General features: G+C 34.3%; 1 protein-coding gene across 1 annotated transcript in view; it reads right to left on the bottom strand.

Annotated features, from left to right (window-relative positions):
* Positions 1–1,306: 1,306 nt before the first annotated feature.
* Positions 1,307–18,216, bottom strand: part of LOC141718775 (uncharacterized) — a 33,334-nt gene continuing 16,424 nt past the window's right edge. The window contains exons 4-5 of the mRNA XM_074521160.1: positions 4,117–4,539; positions 1,307–1,571 (exon numbers count right to left, since the gene is read on the bottom strand). Coding sequence (XP_074377261.1) covers positions 4,120–4,539 — 420 coding nt within the window. The 3' untranslated portion in view covers positions 1,307–1,571; positions 4,117–4,119. The remainder of the gene's footprint in view (positions 1,572–4,116; positions 4,540–18,216) is intronic.

Here is an 18,216-nt window from a genome sequence, read left to right as displayed (position 1 = left end):
AATATGGATTTGACAAAGCCAAAAGAAGCTTGAATTAGATACTGAGATTAAACAGCATATATTATCGAGCATGAAAAATAATATGAAAGATTAAAACAACTTAAAATCAATATTAAATACACCAGAATCGATATACATACCGGGACCAGGCTTCTTCTCTTCCAATTGAGCTTTCATTGCTAATTTATATACTAAAGTTTTATTGCTAGTTTGAAAGAACCCAAAGTCTCATTTACGGGCTACCAAAAATTTAACACTTATTTGCTGTAAATATATATAACCATTAAATAAAACCAAGCTATTTTATTTTTTCAGAACTCCACCTTTTTTCTCATTACGATATGCATTTTTCAATTAAGAGGGGTATTAAAAAAAATTACTATCGCCAACACTAAAAAGTAACAACTCACTTTTTTGATAATTTTTTTGAAACACGTACAATTACTCTTCAAATTATGTTATTTCTTGTTTTTAACTTACGAGTGTCATTTCATTATTTACAATTTTTATATATCATCAATTATACTATTCCGTTACTCATACAACACCAGTCAAACGTTAAATTTATGCTCCGTAAAAGTTTGGACTCGAGCCCGAACTATTTAGTCAAACTCGAACTCGAGTCATGTAGTTTTCACTGTTCACCTCAGCTCTGCTTATTTACTACCCTAATAAAAATGGCAAGGGGAAATTGCCCTTTCCTTTTAATTGCTCACCAGTCGGCCTTCATGAAAACCATTGCCATCTCATTTTATTTTGTTCTGAAACTCTGAAGAGCAAATCATTGATATAGTTCAGAGTGCATTTAAACCGAGGCAATTCAAATGCACTTGGAAGTCTGAGCTAATGAATATTTTACCTTGCCTTCAATTGAGCTACCAGATTACATAATCATTCAAATTAAACTGCGGAGGATTAGTGTTTTTCCAATGTGTAAGCAATAAAAGAAGAATATTTATAGAGGCTTCATGACAACTTAAATAAGTACAATCTTGACCCCTATGAGTCTATCACGCATAGGTACCACCATAGTAACCCACAGCACCCAGGTGGTTAGCAGTATACAAGGCTTTAACCGGACAACAATCTTTAATGGAACATTATGGTTATTTTAAACCATTTAAACACTGGTTTAATGTATTTAGTCCTAAACCCCAAGAAAAAAGAAAAATTACACAATTGACACCAGTCAAAAGTCACAAACCTGCAGAAAATTACGTACACAACTGACACCAATTAAAAGTTATATAAACCACAAGAAACATTATCACACGATTCATACCATCAATTGACAATTCTACTCCAATTTAACAAGGGATATGCGGGCGAAAATTCGCTACGCATAATCATATCTTATTCACCACAACAAAGGCAAACAGTCAACTCACAGGATCAACTTGAATTTTTGTGTCCAGATATTTATAAAGTGATACCAATGAACAAAATACAGATACAGACACTGCTGACAAAACTAGCAGTACAATGTTTCAAGTTGCTCAAGCAACAGTTTAGAACTAGTATTGACAGAATTCTTGGCAACCAATAATTCCTTCTCTCTGCAGCTGAAAATCCTGGTACGAAAATATAGATCAATCATGTTATTTCTGTTACCACTGGTGTTTACAGTAGAAAAAAATACGTAAATATCAATCTGCAAATGATGGTTGCTTTGAATTAGTGCATATGATACGATGAAATAATGCATCATTTATCTCCACATAGAACATGAACTTAACACATCATGTTGATGACGCATATATAAGCTACGAGAATCTTCCTACTGCCACGAGGACAACTGAGTATTAACAGGGATCTGTCAAAACGTAAGCAAATCAAAGAGCAGGTCGCGCCTTTCCTATTTATTGAATAGTGTGATATTATCTTCTTTTCTAAAGAAAGAAAAGGAAAGGTGATAAAATCATCCAACTATCACAATAAGCCCCCCAAACCAGCATACAGACCCTATCCAAAAACCGCCCAAATATTCATGGTCTATCAAAACCTCATCCATCATCGTTGTCATCATCACACCCATCATTTACAATACAGTTATAAATTTGTTACCCTCTCATCAATTTATAATATATATAACATATGAGGTGAATTCAGTAGACAACCAACTTAAAAGAACCTAAAAAGATCAAGTTATTAATGGTTGATTTGGAAGTTGAAATCAGTTATTAACCCCTTATTTTAAAAATTGGTTCTCAGTTTCTTAAGGTTCTCATATGAACCAAAGCCTACTATATAATGTGAGTGAGTGTTTACATTAAAATCTCTCTGCAATTCTGCATATAGTGTAACTTTTAAGCAGATCTTAATTTATTTTACGGGAACGAATTTCATGTTTTGATTTTTCAAGAAAGCCCAGCTCTCATACGGGGTTGTGCAAATCTAAGTAATCACAAAAAAGTAGAAAATTTAAATATTAGCCCTGGATTCCTGCTATGCAGCTAATGGGTTCTAAAAGTGTGGGTCAGTTTTTTAAATTGCTGTTTGTTGTATAGGATAATTGGATTACATGAGGGAATTGGTGATTATTAAAGATGGCGGTTGTGTCTTTCTCAGCCCACCCTCTTAATTGCATCTAGGTTCTCATACGGATGATTTTGGTCGAGCATCATTCTACTTGATTGTGTTTCCAGCATAAAAGAGGATTGTTGCTACTTGCTACTTCGTCTTATGAATTGAGAAGTAAACAAAAGTACAAATTAAAGAAAGCATCCGTCCTTGGGTAACTTTAATGAATACTATATAGGCTAATCCTTGTGAATCACAGATTATAGATCTAGCGAAGACTCTTTACATGGACAGTTTAAAAACTGCTTGCTTCGAGTTTTAGTTATGTGCACAGCCTACTCACTACGAATGATCTTATATGAAATGCATGCTACATAAAAGTGGGATTCGACTAGTTTAGTAACTCAATGAACTACCTTTAGCCGTGACATAATATTGACTTGAATTGTCAGTTGATAATAGTTTATAGGAAAGGGCTTTTTACTATATGTCCCGTCTTAAAAACTGTTTTATAAATATAACCCAATTATAATTGTATTTATAAATATGTCCTACTTTCAAAATATCTTATAATTTTAAACTAACCATGGTTGATTCCACTACTTGATATTGGTAAAAGACATATTTAACCTTACATATGAATTGACAATTTTGCAGCTCCCAACTCCCAATATATAAACGAAAAATATAAAAATTCAGAATGATATGGGTCAGTTAAGTTTTAAAATTGAGAAAACTGAAGTTTAGAAAAGATAAAAGTGTTCATCAACCAGTCAACCACCTTAATTTCGCTTAAGGTGACATCGGTGAAGATCTAATAACATTTCTACCATCATAATAAAAGTACTCGGGAGGTGCATCAATATAAATGTTCACAGTAGACTCAAAATTTTATTTTCACTGGGTTTCATCTTCACTGTAACAAGAATAAGGAAATTTAATGTAATACATGAACTTTATAATTCATAGTGTCTCTTAAAATCTAATTTTTCCTGCTTTAGTGTTTGTATGAGGGATTTTAGTCATAATCAATAGACAAATATTCATATTCATAACTTAATTATATTTACATGAGTTATATATGAGTTGAAAGTTAACTATAGGACATATTTATAATTATTGACAAAAAAAGGTACATATTAATAAAAAAAAACTCATTAATTTGGGACATATTATACAAATACCCTATAGGAAAAAGAGGCCAAAGATTTGGGTGCTTTTTTTTGGATTGGCAATTCAATTTGGGCTCACTGTGCTAATTGAATATTTTTATAGAGAACTAGATATAAAATATATAGCATGAACAGCCAATTCAGCAAAAATACAAAAATCCTAATTTCACCATTAAAAGAAAGATGGCCTTCTTCTTCTATCTCTGAAATCAACAGCTAAAGTCCTACCTCGAACTTAAAATTGTAAAAACTAATTCAGTAAAACTAGATTCGGTACGACTAATCCCGAAGAGATAATCCATTGTAAGACGCCTAATTCATACTCAAGATAGTAGCTTTATTCCTCTTTTTTCCTCAATTATGCAATCCCTAAAAAATGAAATGACGAACTCAAAAATAACCAACAATACAAAGAGAAATATACCTGTTACTGAGTATAACCACCGCCACGAGCATTATAATCCTCCTCAACAATCTTAGTCAAATAAACCGGAGGAAACTCTGAAACATCAAACCCGGTCTTCTCCTTCATCATCTTCTCAACATCAGCTTTCTTCAACACAGTCCTGCGTATCGGGGGTCGGTTACGGCGCTGATCGCGAGAAAAGTACTTGATGTCGTAAACAGTCTCGGGATCGGAGGTGGGGATGATTGCCGTCTTGGGGAAACTCGCCGGGCAGTGAAGACGGTAGTCGGTGGCGAGAGGGACGGCCAATTTGTACTCCGGGCTGGAGCATGGACCGGTGATTTCCCAGGGCTTTTTTATGTATTTTCTTAGGGTTTGGACTAGTGATTTTGCTGCTGAGGCCATTGCTTTTGTCGATAGATAGAGAGATCTGTTTGGCTCCTACCAATATATGTTTTGTTTTCCTTCTCTTTTTCCCCAATAAAAATGAAATGGAATTAGGAAACGGTGTGGAGTTTCTCTTTAAGTTGTTTTTTTTGTATTTTGCTAAATTGAACAAGTATACGAAAGAAAATATAAATATGGAGTTTGCGGCGGGGAGGGGACGGGCATCCCCGGGACCGACCCGACCCGATCCGAGGATTCGGGAATTTTTTCATATTCGGGAATTTTTTCATCTTCGATCTCGAAATGTCCCGTGCCTATTCCTAATTGACCCTATTTTTAAAAAAATTTCCTATCTACCTTTTAATATATTTTAATATAAATATGGTATAATTGAAAATTAAATGCAAAACTTGATAAATAGCTTCATTAATGACTGTTTGTTATAACATTTTTAAGCGAAAAAATCTCCAAACCCACCGGATATGAAATTTTATACAAAGAAAAAAGAATATTTTATTTATATCCAGAAATATGGATTTTTGATACGCGGTTGAGTATGAAACATGAATATAAATAATAGGATATATTTTAAATTTTTTAACCAAATACATGAAAATATGTAATACAAAATTGAATTAATAACTCAAAATTATATTAAAATATTATTATTTATATTATTATTATTTTAATTAAAATTAATAAATTAAATTTTTTTTAATTAAATTGATCAGATACATATCACCACTCAACCAAATATCGTATCACCTCAACACAATTCACTATTCCAGATACATATAATTCCGCAAATCAAATGATCCCACACAAGCTACAGAGAGGATTATTTACAATTAATATTGACAAGAAGATTGAGAATAGAAAGCAAGTAAAAGAAGGGCATAAAAATTAATAACTCGTTAAAAATCTAGTAGTTTATGAAGTAAATTAAATCGAGCATGAGTAGCAAACTAACAAGAACTATACAATTTGATTTTAATATCTCTAAGAATAATTTGTAACACTGTTGTGCAATACATGTATGTACTATAACAAGACTAAGTCATATTGACAACCCTAAAAATTAGTTGTATGATAATCTAAATTTGTATTTTGTATTGTATTTTTGAGTCTGCAAAAATGTAAAAGATTGGACTGGAGTAATTTTCTGTAAATAATCTCAAACCTAAGAATAAACTCTGGAATAATTTACAAATTTACATAGCAAGAAGATGTGATATATGAACCACCGGAAGTTCTTAATCCTGCACACAAGTGGAGACCGAATAAAGAAGATTTAATGGCCAAATTTAATTGGGGAAGAGTATTGAAATTTTAACAGGATTAGATATTAAGGAATTATTGTGTTGGTATGTAAATCACTTTAGGCTGAAGAAGAAAAAAGGTAAAACTGGCTGCCCTTTCAAAAAGAAGTCGATTTTCGAGTTGTCGTATTGGAAATATGATCCAATTCACCATAACCTTAATGCCATGCACATTGAGAAAAATATTTAAGTCTTTTGCTCTGTTTTAAAGAATGCTAAACTTCTATATAACTGTGCCTCGAACATTAGTCGGTATGTGTTGGATATATTTGAGATGTCATGTCTAATATGTTTCATGTTTAGTTTTCAGATCTTAACTAACAGGAAATATCAGTTCTTACTGAAATCAGGACTTACTGGAAGTCAGGACTTAAGGATATCAGGGCTTAGATTATCAGAAGATAATATCAGAAGATGGATATCAGAACTTAAGTACTGGAGGACTAACAATTAAGGAAGAAAGCTGATTTACAGGATAGAAGATCGAAACTAATACGGAATAAGATATGCATGGAAAGAGTTCGAGGACTAGAAGAATTATATAAGATATCTGGTTGATATATTTTAGGAGACATAATTATATTCCATTTCAACTAGAAGTTATTTTGTAACTGTGTGTCTATATAAACACATACATAGGTTTACTCTATAAGAGTTACGATCATCGAGAAGATCATATATTGTAACCTAGCAGCTCTCGTGATATTTGTTCATCACTGAGAGAGAACAGTTCCATTGTAACAGAGTTTGTTATATCGAATACATCTATTTTCTGTTACTTGTGCTTTAAATCGATTTGATTGTATTCTACACTGTATTCAACCCCCTTCTACAGTGTTGTATGACCTAACAAATGGTATCAGAGCTTATATGTTAACACACATACTGGAAAGATCCAAAACAATCACGTCTGAAGAAGCGGAAAATCCAACCAAGCCCACTAAAACTGAAGAAACTCCAAAGACTCAAATTCATAGTCGATATGAGACTATCAGGGTTCCCATGCTGAGACCGTCCGAGTATCCCATATGGAAAGTGAAGATGGCTATATTTCTGGAAGCTACAGATCCAGAATACCTTGACAGAATTTATGAAGGACCGCATAAGTCAACCAAGCTCTCTGTTGTAGTTGCAGATCATCCAGCAAAGACCATACCAAAGGAGAAAAGTGAATACACAGCTGAAGATATCTCATCTATTGCCAAGGATGCAAAGGTAAGGTATTTGTTGCATAGTGTCATTGATAGTGTCATGCCAAATAAGGTAATTCAATGCAAGACTGCAAAGGAGATATAGGATGCTTTGGAGACAAGGTGTCAGGGAACTGATGCAATCAAGAAAAACAGGAGGACTATACTCACTCAAGAGTACGAGCACTTTGACTCAAAAAGTGATAAGTCATTAACTGAATTATATGACAGGTTTGTCAAACTCTTGAATGATCTGTCACTGGTGGACAAGGAATATGACATTGAAGATTCAAATCTAAAATTTCTTTTAGCTCTTCCTGAAAGTTGGGATTTGAAAGCTACTATTATAAGAGATAACTATACTCTTGATGAAACCACTCTTGATGAAATTTATGGAATGCTCAAGACTTATGAACTTGAGATGGATCAAAGAAGCAAGAGACATGGGAGAAAGTCAAGAATAATTGCTCTTAATGCTGAGGAGGAATCCCCCAAAGTGGTTGTCTCAAAGAAAGGAAAAGGAAAGGCTCTCATCATAAAGTCTGATTCAGAATCATCAAGTTCTGATGATGATGATTCAGAAACTGAAAGTCTACCTGAAGTAGATGCTGATGAAGAGATGATGAAGCTGCGTGCTCTTATGGTGAAGGGTATCACAAAGATAGCCTACAGGAAATTCAGAAGGGGAAAGAAGTTTTCCAAGAAAGGAAGAAGTTCTGATAGGAAGGGTTGTTAGGTCCCAATATGTTTGTAGAAGGGGGGGTTGAATACAAACTTTACCGTTTAATATAATTTAATGCGGAATAAAAAATTGAAACAAAATTCAAGTTAAATAAAACTATTATTAAACTTGAAAGGTGTTACAACAACAGTATCATTTACAAGGGATTAATCTTAAATAAATTATTACAAATCTAGGATAAATTCGACATGAACTTTTTTTTTGCAATAAAAAGGATCAAATGCTAGAAGCAATTTGAGATTAAGTTCTAGGAATTTTGATCCGTTGGATAGTTACACAAGAACAAGAGAATGATTTTTAGAGATTTAGATTTAACTTTAATTGCTAGAAATTAATGGTCTTGAATTTGCAGCAGTGAGAGATGATATGCTTCTGCGGCTGCTGTTGTTTTTGTTCTTGAGTGGATGAAGTGTATTCAATGTGTGTTTAATGATCTGCTACTTCTGTCTTTAATAATTCAATCAACAGAACTGAATTGAACTACCAAGACAATTTGAGAGTTGGCATGACTTTCGGTGAGACAATCTGATTGAACTAGCAAGACAATCAGTGAGACAATCTGTTGAACTAGCAAGACAATCGGCATGACAATCTGTTGAACTAGCAAGACAATCGGCATGACAATCTGATTGAACTAGCATGACTTTCGGTATGACAATTGATTGTCATACCAGTTCAATTGATTGTCATGCTGAATTAATATTGAATATAAATTCAAAATCAATTCTGAAAATTCATAATATTAATTCAGAATTAATTAATCAATTAATTCAATTAATCAATAAATTAATCTTTGCAGATATAATTTATTTTCTTAATTAAATTATATGACTTAATTAATTAATATAGAATTAATACTACTCTTGAACAACAACCATTCTTCTGAAAATCTTCTGAAAAATATGAATCAATTCTACCACTTCAATGTTGACACTCGATGTACTGTCTGGTTCATGAGTGACTAACTTTCGTGACGTTTCTTCATGTCTTCACTTTGATAACTTGATTTTCTTCATATTAAATCTCTGTAATTATCTGATACCCTGATAAGATCTCTGTCACTTGATTAAATCCACAATCTTGATTTATATCACTGAGACTTGATCAATTTCTTGAACTTCTTCCAGGGAATTAATTCCTCAAGTCTGTAGATGAACATTGTTTCTGAATCCTTTGACAGATGTTACTTTGTGAGATCTCTTTGATGATAGATCCACTATTTACTTGTTACATTTTTATATGAGTTGAGTTAAATCCTCGAATAAACAAATAGGCTATGACATATACCTTTCAATCTCCCCCTATTTGTTTGTTAGACAATAACAACAAATACCTAGAGGATAACTCAACTAACAAATAAGAAAAAGATGTAAACAGAAATGCAAAGTAAATAGTAGAAAAGTTCTGGATTATATTTAACATTTTCCAGATTCCAAAAGAAATCAAGATAGATGTTCCTCTAGACTGAACATATCTTCAAGTAGTTTCATCTTCATTTCCTTGGTTCTTCAAATCTCTGCCAGATAATACTTCTCAGACTCGAAGTAATTATCAGCAGCTTCTTTTGTACAACCACATTTCCTGTTGAGAAGCGCGTATCTCTCTTGCTTCTCCCCCTACGAGAATCAACTGCTTAAATGAGATCACCTTCATTTACCACATCTCCCGTATAATAGGATCCGCAGATAAAACCAATGGTACTCCCCTTTTGGAAAACAGCCTATTCCCTTATGAAGAATAGTGATGAACCAAACCACTTCTTCTGATTACTAGGAAATCACCTTGTGTTTACCACCTCTCCCATACAATAGGATCTGTAGTTACAAACAACAATGGTGTGGTGTAGTTTACATGTGCTTTACCTTTACCTTTTTCTTTCCTCCCTGCTATTTCTCCCCCTTAGTTGAGGAATCCTCCAAACTATTACTTAAGCTTTTATCTCCCCCTTAGAGAAGGAATGTATGCCGTTGTCTGAAGGAGTTCTCATATTCCACTTGGTTGGAAAAGAAATAACAAGTAGTTTCTCTTTCTTCCTCACTGTGAGTGTGTGATTCTGTTTAGTGTACCTCACATGTGTTTCACTCTTCTCTCCACTCATGTTTACACTCATTCTCACAAGTTTATCACTCCTCTCATAGCTCCAAAATTCAGCTGTACCTGCAAGGAAAATCACCTTAGCCATCCTTAAGGAGGTCATATGTGGTGCAATGGGAGTTCGCAAATCCCCATCCTTGTTAAACTCGTCAGATGAATCTAAGTCATAATCTACAAGGTGCTAGTTTCCCTTTTAGGGTTCCAGATTTGAACTCTGGAAAGGTAAACAATGATCCAACGAATTTAGCATAAAGATCAAAGTTCCCTTCTAATGTCTGTGAAGACATTTCCTTATGACTTATCAGGTAATATCTGAATCATTGTCAACAAGTTGTCGATCTGCGCATATGTCGGATCCACTATCCGCAGATGCATCCAGGGGATTTTTAAGCCCGGGGAGGTAGACACTGACTACTAACATATGGCTATTGGATCAGTATATTCTCCTAACACCTGTAAAGGCAATTGGTCCATTAAAGAACCTTGAACAATCGAATCTGACCTTAAAATGGTCGAAACTCTTGTTTCTGTCAACTCCTCCTCTGTGTGTGTAACCTTTCCTTGTGCATCAAGAATTATTTATATTTGAGGTGGTGACACTACATCGGATACCCTGGCCGACAGGCAAATTTCAATAGACGCATCCTGTTGAGAGGATGAATCTAGTAACTGTTTTTGTGCCTTTTCAGCCATTACATCTTTTTTAGAAGATGTATGGGGACTAGCAGTTGTCTCGGTTTAAATACTACTCATCTTTATAGGAGACAGAGCTGTTGGGTTGACTTCAGAACCTTCCTTATGTGGTGCACTAAGGCACTATCTCCCTCACGCTCATTCATACTTCATTTTAGTGGTAAGAGAGTGTTGGTTGGTTCTGTTTCTGTGTTTGTCTTTACAGTCTAGGATAGAAGTTTTGGGTTTTCAACCTCATGACTGTCAATGAAAGAAGGCCATTGGAGGCTGAACCTGTATCACAGAATATATGGCAATAGAGATAAAATGTACTTAAGATCTATAATGAATGAAAAATATACATTTAATCTTTTGAGAGAAATGATGTACAACAGTGATTTTAAAGGATTTTAATGAAATAAAAAATCACTAATGTAGAAAGAAGTTTGATTTTATCCTAAAACTGTTCGAGTGCACAAGTCTGTTTGTGGACCAACATATAACATTATCAATATATCACTGCACATATAAAAAAATATGTTTGTGCCTAGTTATAAGAGAGTTATTAATTTGACGACTCTACTAGTTCATATTAAACTGTAACTTCAGTTAGAGTGCCATACCATGTCCTTGACGATTGCTTGAGTAGTACACTAGTTCATACCAACCTGAAGTGAGATTCTGAAGAAGAGATTGCATAGTCCAATAAATCTGCAACTACAAAGCCCATGAACTGTGGTGCATTGACTTCCTCTTTTGACTCACCAACCAGGAGTGCACTTGTACACATCTACTAGAGTCCAATTCTAAGTGTAATGAACATCAGGTGCCTGATATGTCGTAATATCCTCAAATCTCGTTACTGGTGCTATATGTTAGATACCACTTCCTGATAATAACCTAGCATCCAGTTTGGCCTTGTCCCTCGTAACAATGTCATTGTCATCTAGTTGGACTTCTGGTTATCCTTGTACCAATTACAAAGTTGTCATTTGGTTTGGATACCAGCTTCCCGAGTTCATGTCAGCTACCAACAGATTTCCTTTTCGGATTCCCATCAAGGAGGGTTTTTCATTTTTCTTATACAGGATTTGACACTTCAGCTTGTCGAATAAAACATAGTAGCCCTTGTCACAAAACTGACTGATACTAAGCAGATTGTGTTCAAGTCCTTGTAAAATATACACATTTTCAATGATAACATTTCCAGCTTGCAAACAGCCATATCCCTCAGTTAAGCCTTTGCTGTTATCTCCAAAGGTAACCACTGGGCCAGCTTTCTCAACCACATTTGATAGCAGGGCTCTATCTCCGGTCATATGTCTTGATGATCCGCTGTCAAGAATCCACACTACTGGTTCCACCTGTTTAATGCCCTGTAATACAAATGGATTAGACCTTTTTCAGAACCCAAGCTTGGTTGGGTCCGACATACTTGTAGAATTTGCCTTTGTCAGGCAAAACAACATTCTTAACTTTTATATTCTCAACTTTCTCAATGACTGGACATTTGACCTTGTAAATAGCCTTAACAAATTTCTGTTTAGGCTTAGGCACAAATGTCTCCTTTCTAGCCTTAGGAGGACTAGCAGTCTTAGACCTATCATGTTTCTTATTATTCACATGCTGACGAGGAGCAGTCTTATCACTAGAAACATGTTTACCATTAAAATAAGCATACATCAAATTAAAAGCACAAGACATACAATTAGGAACACCACATACTTTATGAGAGGGATTAACAACAGGCAAATTATGCATGGTAGACATGGCATTTTTGTTATCCAACTCATGTGTGTCTGAGTTAGTCTCAGTTGCTTCACAACTTTGACTGGAACTTTCGACACACTTGGCTTGGAAACAACCTTCTCATTAGCAAGATTTTCAGCACGTATTTCTTCTTGAATAATAAAGGAGGTCTCATCAAATGGTTCAACAATTAATTTTTTATATAGGGGTTCATCAACACCCTTAAGCACATGTGGTACTTCCCTACCTTTAGCACAGACATGAGGAGGGGAGTTTATGCCTAATTCTCCAATAGCAATATTGTAATCAAAACCTATTCCAGATGTTTGATTAATAGCTTATTTATTGTAGAACTCTTTAGCCTTCGAACAAGAATTAAAGTAAGCTTTAACCTTAGTCTCAAGACCGGTGATCTTGTCTTTGAGAATAGTTTCGAGTTGTCTTTAACAGTTAACTCTATTCTCTAGAAAAGATACTTGTTCTTTTAAATTGTCTTGATTAATGTGTACAAGTTTTAATTTATTGACCTCTTTCTCAAGGTATTTGATCTGTTGAATTAACATTTCATTATCACGATGAGCACAATCTAAGGAACCTCCTAGATGATAAACTAATTCAGCATCAGTAAATTTTACCTCTTTTCTTGATGATGAAGTATATCCATCAATAGCCATAAGAGCAAGATTCCCATCTTCTTCATCTTCACTATCAGTATCATCCCAGCTTCTTTAGCATCAGTAAATTTTACCTCTTTTTTTGACGATGAAGTATTTCCATCAATAGCCATAAGAACAAGATTCCCATCTTCTTCATCTTCACTATCAGTATCATCCCAGCTTCTTCCCTTTGCCAGGTAAGCCCTTTCAGATTTACTCTTCTGATTTGAATCATAAGAGTGCTTACTTACTTGCTTTGGCTTCCTGCATTATGTGGCAAAGTGTCCCAACTCATTGCAGTTAAAGCATCAAATGGTGCTCTGATCAACCATCCCTATTTTGTATCCACCACTGCTGGTGTTAGAGGATGAAGATCCACCTTTCTGGAATCTGTTGCAGTTGGACTTGTACTTGAACTTGGGATTTCTCTTAAATCTGACATTGGAGAATCTCTTGACAATCTGGGCCATTAACTCATCTTCCAATTGCTCCAGCTCTTCCAAGGAGTAAAAATCATCACCGGATTGATTTGTAGTAGGAGGATCATATTCTTCTACTATCACATTTTCCTCAGCCTTGGAAGACTGTACCATTCTCTCTGACTGTTGAGATTGTTGTTGTTGTTGACCTTCAGCTACTAGAGCAGTAGACGTGCTGACCACTCTACCTTTCCCGTAGACTTCCTTCTGCTGAATCTGCTCCAACTCATAGGTTTTTAACACACCATAGAACCTTTCCAAAGAAATCTCACTCAGATTTCTCGCTTCTCTTATGGCAGTGATTCTATGTTCAAGATGAGTTGGCAGTGTTAAAAGGAACTTTTTGTTGACCTCCCTGAATGAATAATATTTTCCATTTATGTTCAGGTTGTTGATCAATGCATTGTACCTCTCAAACACTTCAGTAATTCCTTCTTCAAGATTGGATTTAAAATGTTCATACTCAGAGGTTAGGATCTCTAACTTGTTCTCCTTAACTTCCTCTGTGCCTTCATTAATCACCTCAATAGTTTCCCAGATGTGTTTGGAATTTTTACAGTTCATCACATGTTTGTTCATCAAGGGATCAAGGGAATCAACTAAAATTAATTGAAGGCTGGCATCCAAGGAGGCTTCTTCCTTTTCAGCAGGAGTAAAATCATCAGGCTCTTTTGCATAGGTTCTAGCTTTGGTAATTACAACATCATCTTCTATAACCTCTGGTTCAATAACCATCGGAATTTTTGGATCCTTCTTTAACACGTCCAGATATTTGGGATTTGCAACTTGTAAAAACAAGAGCATCTTCTTCTTCCACATAATATAATTTTGTTTATCAAACAGTGGAATTTTAACGGTTCCAACTTTTCGTGAAATCATTATGAATTTTTGAAGAAGTACAAATTCAAGGAGTTGAAAAATCACAAAAGTCTAGGATCTTGATTTATTTGTTAATCAGAAGGCTCTGATACCAATTGTTAGGTCCCAATATGTTTGTAGAAGGGGGGGTTGAATACAAACTTTTACTGTTTAATAGAATTTAATGCGGAATAAAAAATTGAAACAAAATTCAAGTTAAATAAAACTATTATTAAACTTGAAAGGTGTTACAACAACAGTATCGTTTACAAGGGATTAATCTCAAATAAATTATTACAAATCTAGAATAAATTCGACATGAACTTTTTCTATTTTTGCAATAAAAAGGATCAAATGCTAGAAGCAATTTGAGATTAAGTCCTAGGGATTTTGATCCGCTAGATAGTTACACAAGAACAAGAGAATGATTTCTAGTGATTTAGATTTAACTTTAATTGCTAGAAATTAATGGTCTTGAATTTGCAGCAGTGAGAGATGATATGCTTATGCGGTTGCTGTTGTTTTTGTTCTTGAGTAGATGAAGTGTATTCAATGTTTGTTTTATGATTTGCTACTTCGGTCTTTAATAATTCAATCAACGGAACTGAATTGAACTGGCAAGACAATTTTAGAGTTGGCATGACTTTCGGTGAGACAATCTGATTGAACTAGCAAGACAATCGGTGAGACAATCTGTTGAATTAGCAAGACAATCGGCATGACAATCTGTTGAACTAGCAAGACAATCGGTATGACAATCTGATTGAACTAGCATGACTTTCGGTATGACAATTGATTGTCATACCAGTTCAATTGATTGTCATGCTGAATTAATATTGAATATAAATTTAAAATTAATTCTGAAAATTCATAATATTAATTCAGAATTAATTAATCAATTGATTCAATTAATCAATAAATTAATCTTTGCAGATATAATTTATTTTCTTAATTAAATTATATGACTTAATTAATTAATAGAGAATTAATACTACTCTTGAACAACAACCATTCTTCTGAAAATCTTTTGAAAAATATGAATCAATTCCACCACTTCAATGTTGACACTCGATGTACTGTTTGGTTCATGAGTGACTAACTTCCGTGATGTTTCTTCATGTCTTGACTTTGATAACTTGATTTTCTTCATATTAAATCCATGTAATTATCTGATATTCTGACAAGATCTCTGTCACTTGATTAAATCCACAATCTTGATTTATATCACTGAGGCTTGATCAATTTCTTGAACTTCTTCCAGTGAATTAATTCCTCAAGTCTGTAGATGAACATTGTTTCTGAATCCTTTGACAGATGTTACTTTGTGAGATCTTTTTGATGATAGATCCACTATTTACTTGTTACATTCTTATTTGAGTTGAGTTAAATCCTCGAGTAAAAAAATAGGCTATGACATATGCCTTTTAGGGTTTCAGAAAATCTGAAGGTAAAGGAGGAAATTCTGACAGAAGAGATTACTCAAATGTCAAATGCTACAACTGTGGTGAGAAATGCCACATATCTCTTGACTACAAGAAAGGAAAGAGTGACAAAGGCAAAACATTTGTCACAAAGAAGAAAAGCTGGACAGACACCTCAGATTCTGAAGATGAGGAGAACTATGCCTTGATGGCAAATGCTGATAGCAGTTCTGATGCTACTGAGTTAAAGGTACCTCAAACAACTTATGCCTTTCATACTGATGATATTACTGAGTTGAGATTATATCTTAAGACCATGTTTATTAGCTATAGAGATCAAACTTTAACATGTGAAAGATTAACTTCTGAAAATCTTGCTTTTAAAAAGAGGAATGATTATTTAGAAAAAGAGTTAGTTATGTTCCATCAAACTCAGAAGGATAGAGATGATGCTTTCTATGTGAGAGATGAAGTGCTAAAAATGAATAAATCTCTAAAAACTGAGTTTGAAAAGGAGAGAGAGATTATCAGGACTTGGACTAACTCTGGCAGAATAACTCAGAATATACTAAGTAGTGAGAACTGGAAAGATGGCTTAGGTTATGGAGATGAGAAAAGTGAAAAAGGAACTGAACAAGTTAAGCCAATTATTGTTAAACAGACTACTAAGATAAAGGTAAATCATGTTAAATTTGTAACTGAAACTGTAAAGTCTAATTCTGAAAAGATGAAAGATGTTGAGACAAAAGTGATAGCAGAGTCAACTTCTGACAAATTAGAACAGGATAAACCAACTGAAGTTAACATAGGCTTAATGACAAAGAAGCAGCTTAAACATAAGCTGAAAGAGATTACCAGTATAAACAAGGTAAAGAAAGCTAGAAAAAATAGGAATGGAAAGGAAGGTGTGAATAAAAGCAACAATTATATGCCTGTTCCTAATGTTCCTAGAAAGAAATACTATAACTGTGAAAATTCTAACCACCTGGCTTCTTTTTGCAGGAAGAATACGAATATAAACTCCTTACCTTCTAAGTCAGGAGTTAAGAGTCAGTCTGTTAGGTTTAAGCCACAAAATCCTTGTTTTCATTGTGGTAGTGTGTGGCATTCCATTTATACTTGTAAGGAATATCATAGTTTGTACTATGATTATTATTAGATAAAACCTTCTTTGAAGAAAGTTACTTCAATTCTTTCTAGTGTAAAGTATGATGCAAAGTCTGATAATGTTAATATTGATAAGAAAATTATTAGCATAAATTCTGATGTTAAATCCGTTGCAAATGTTAACAAACTTAAAAAGGCCAAATGATCCAAGCAAGTCTGGGTCCTTAAAACTAACCTTTAGTGGTCTTTGTGATTTCAGGGCAACAGGAAGAACATCCTAGTTCTGGACAGTGGATGTTCAGGACATATGACTAGAAATAAAGCCCTGTTATCAGACTTTGTGGAGAAAGCTGGCCTAGGAGTTTCTTATGGAGATGGCAACATTGGGAAAACTCTGGGATATGGCAAGATCAATCTTGGAAATGTCATCATTGAATCAGTAGCTCTAGTCTCAGGACTTAAACACAATCTGTTGAGTATAAGTCAAATCTGTGATAGAGGTTATCATGTGGATTTCTTTGAAGAACACTGTGAAGTTATAAGTAATTTAACAGGCAAAGTGGTTCTGAAAGGATATAGGCATGGTAACATTTATGAAGCCAGACTTTCAACAAGTACTGATGGTTCTGCAATATGTCTGTTGAGTAGAGCATCAATTGAATAAAGCTGAAATTGGCACAAGAAACTCTCTCATTTAAATTTCAACAATATAAATGAGCTTGTAAAGAAAGATCTTGTGAGAGGACTGCCAAAAACAATATTTTCTCTTGATGGCCTTTGTGATTCATGTCAGAAGGCAAAACAAAGAAAATCTTCTTTCAAGAGCAAAACTGAGTCATCAATTCTTGAGCCTTATCACCTACTGCATGTTGATATATTTGGTCCAGTTAATGTCATATCTATTGCAAAGAAGAAATATGTTATAGTTATAGTGTATGAGTTCACAAGGTACACATGGGTGTACTTCTTGCACAAGAAGACTGAAACTGCATCTACCCTAACTGATCATGTCAGACAGCTGGATAAATTGATCAAAGATTCTGTTAAAATCATAAGGAGTGATAATGGCACTGAGTTCAAGAATTCAATCATGGAAGAGTTCTGCAAAGATCATGGAATCAAACATGAATTTTCTGCACCTGGAACTCCATAGCAAAATAGAGTTGTGGAAAGAAAGAACAAGACTCTCATTGAAGCTACACGAACAATGCTTGATGAAGCAAAGCTACCAACCTATTTTTGGGCTGAAGCTGTGCAGACTGCTTGTTTTACACAAAATGCAACACTCATAAACAAGCATGGAAAAACACCATATGAAATGGTGAAGAAGAAGTCAAATCTGAAATACTTTCATGTATTTGGTTGCAAGTGTTTTATTCTTAAGACTTTTACTGAGTTCAAGAATTCAATCATGGAAGAGTTCTGCAAAGATCATGGAATCAAA

This window comes from Apium graveolens, chromosome 4, assembly GCF_009905375.1.
Source record: "Apium graveolens cultivar Ventura chromosome 4, ASM990537v1, whole genome shotgun sequence".
Taxonomy (NCBI): Eukaryota; Viridiplantae; Streptophyta; class Magnoliopsida; order Apiales; family Apiaceae; genus Apium; species Apium graveolens.
The sequence above is the reverse complement of the archived record's forward strand: the minus strand, read 5'-3'. Positions and strand labels throughout refer to the sequence as shown.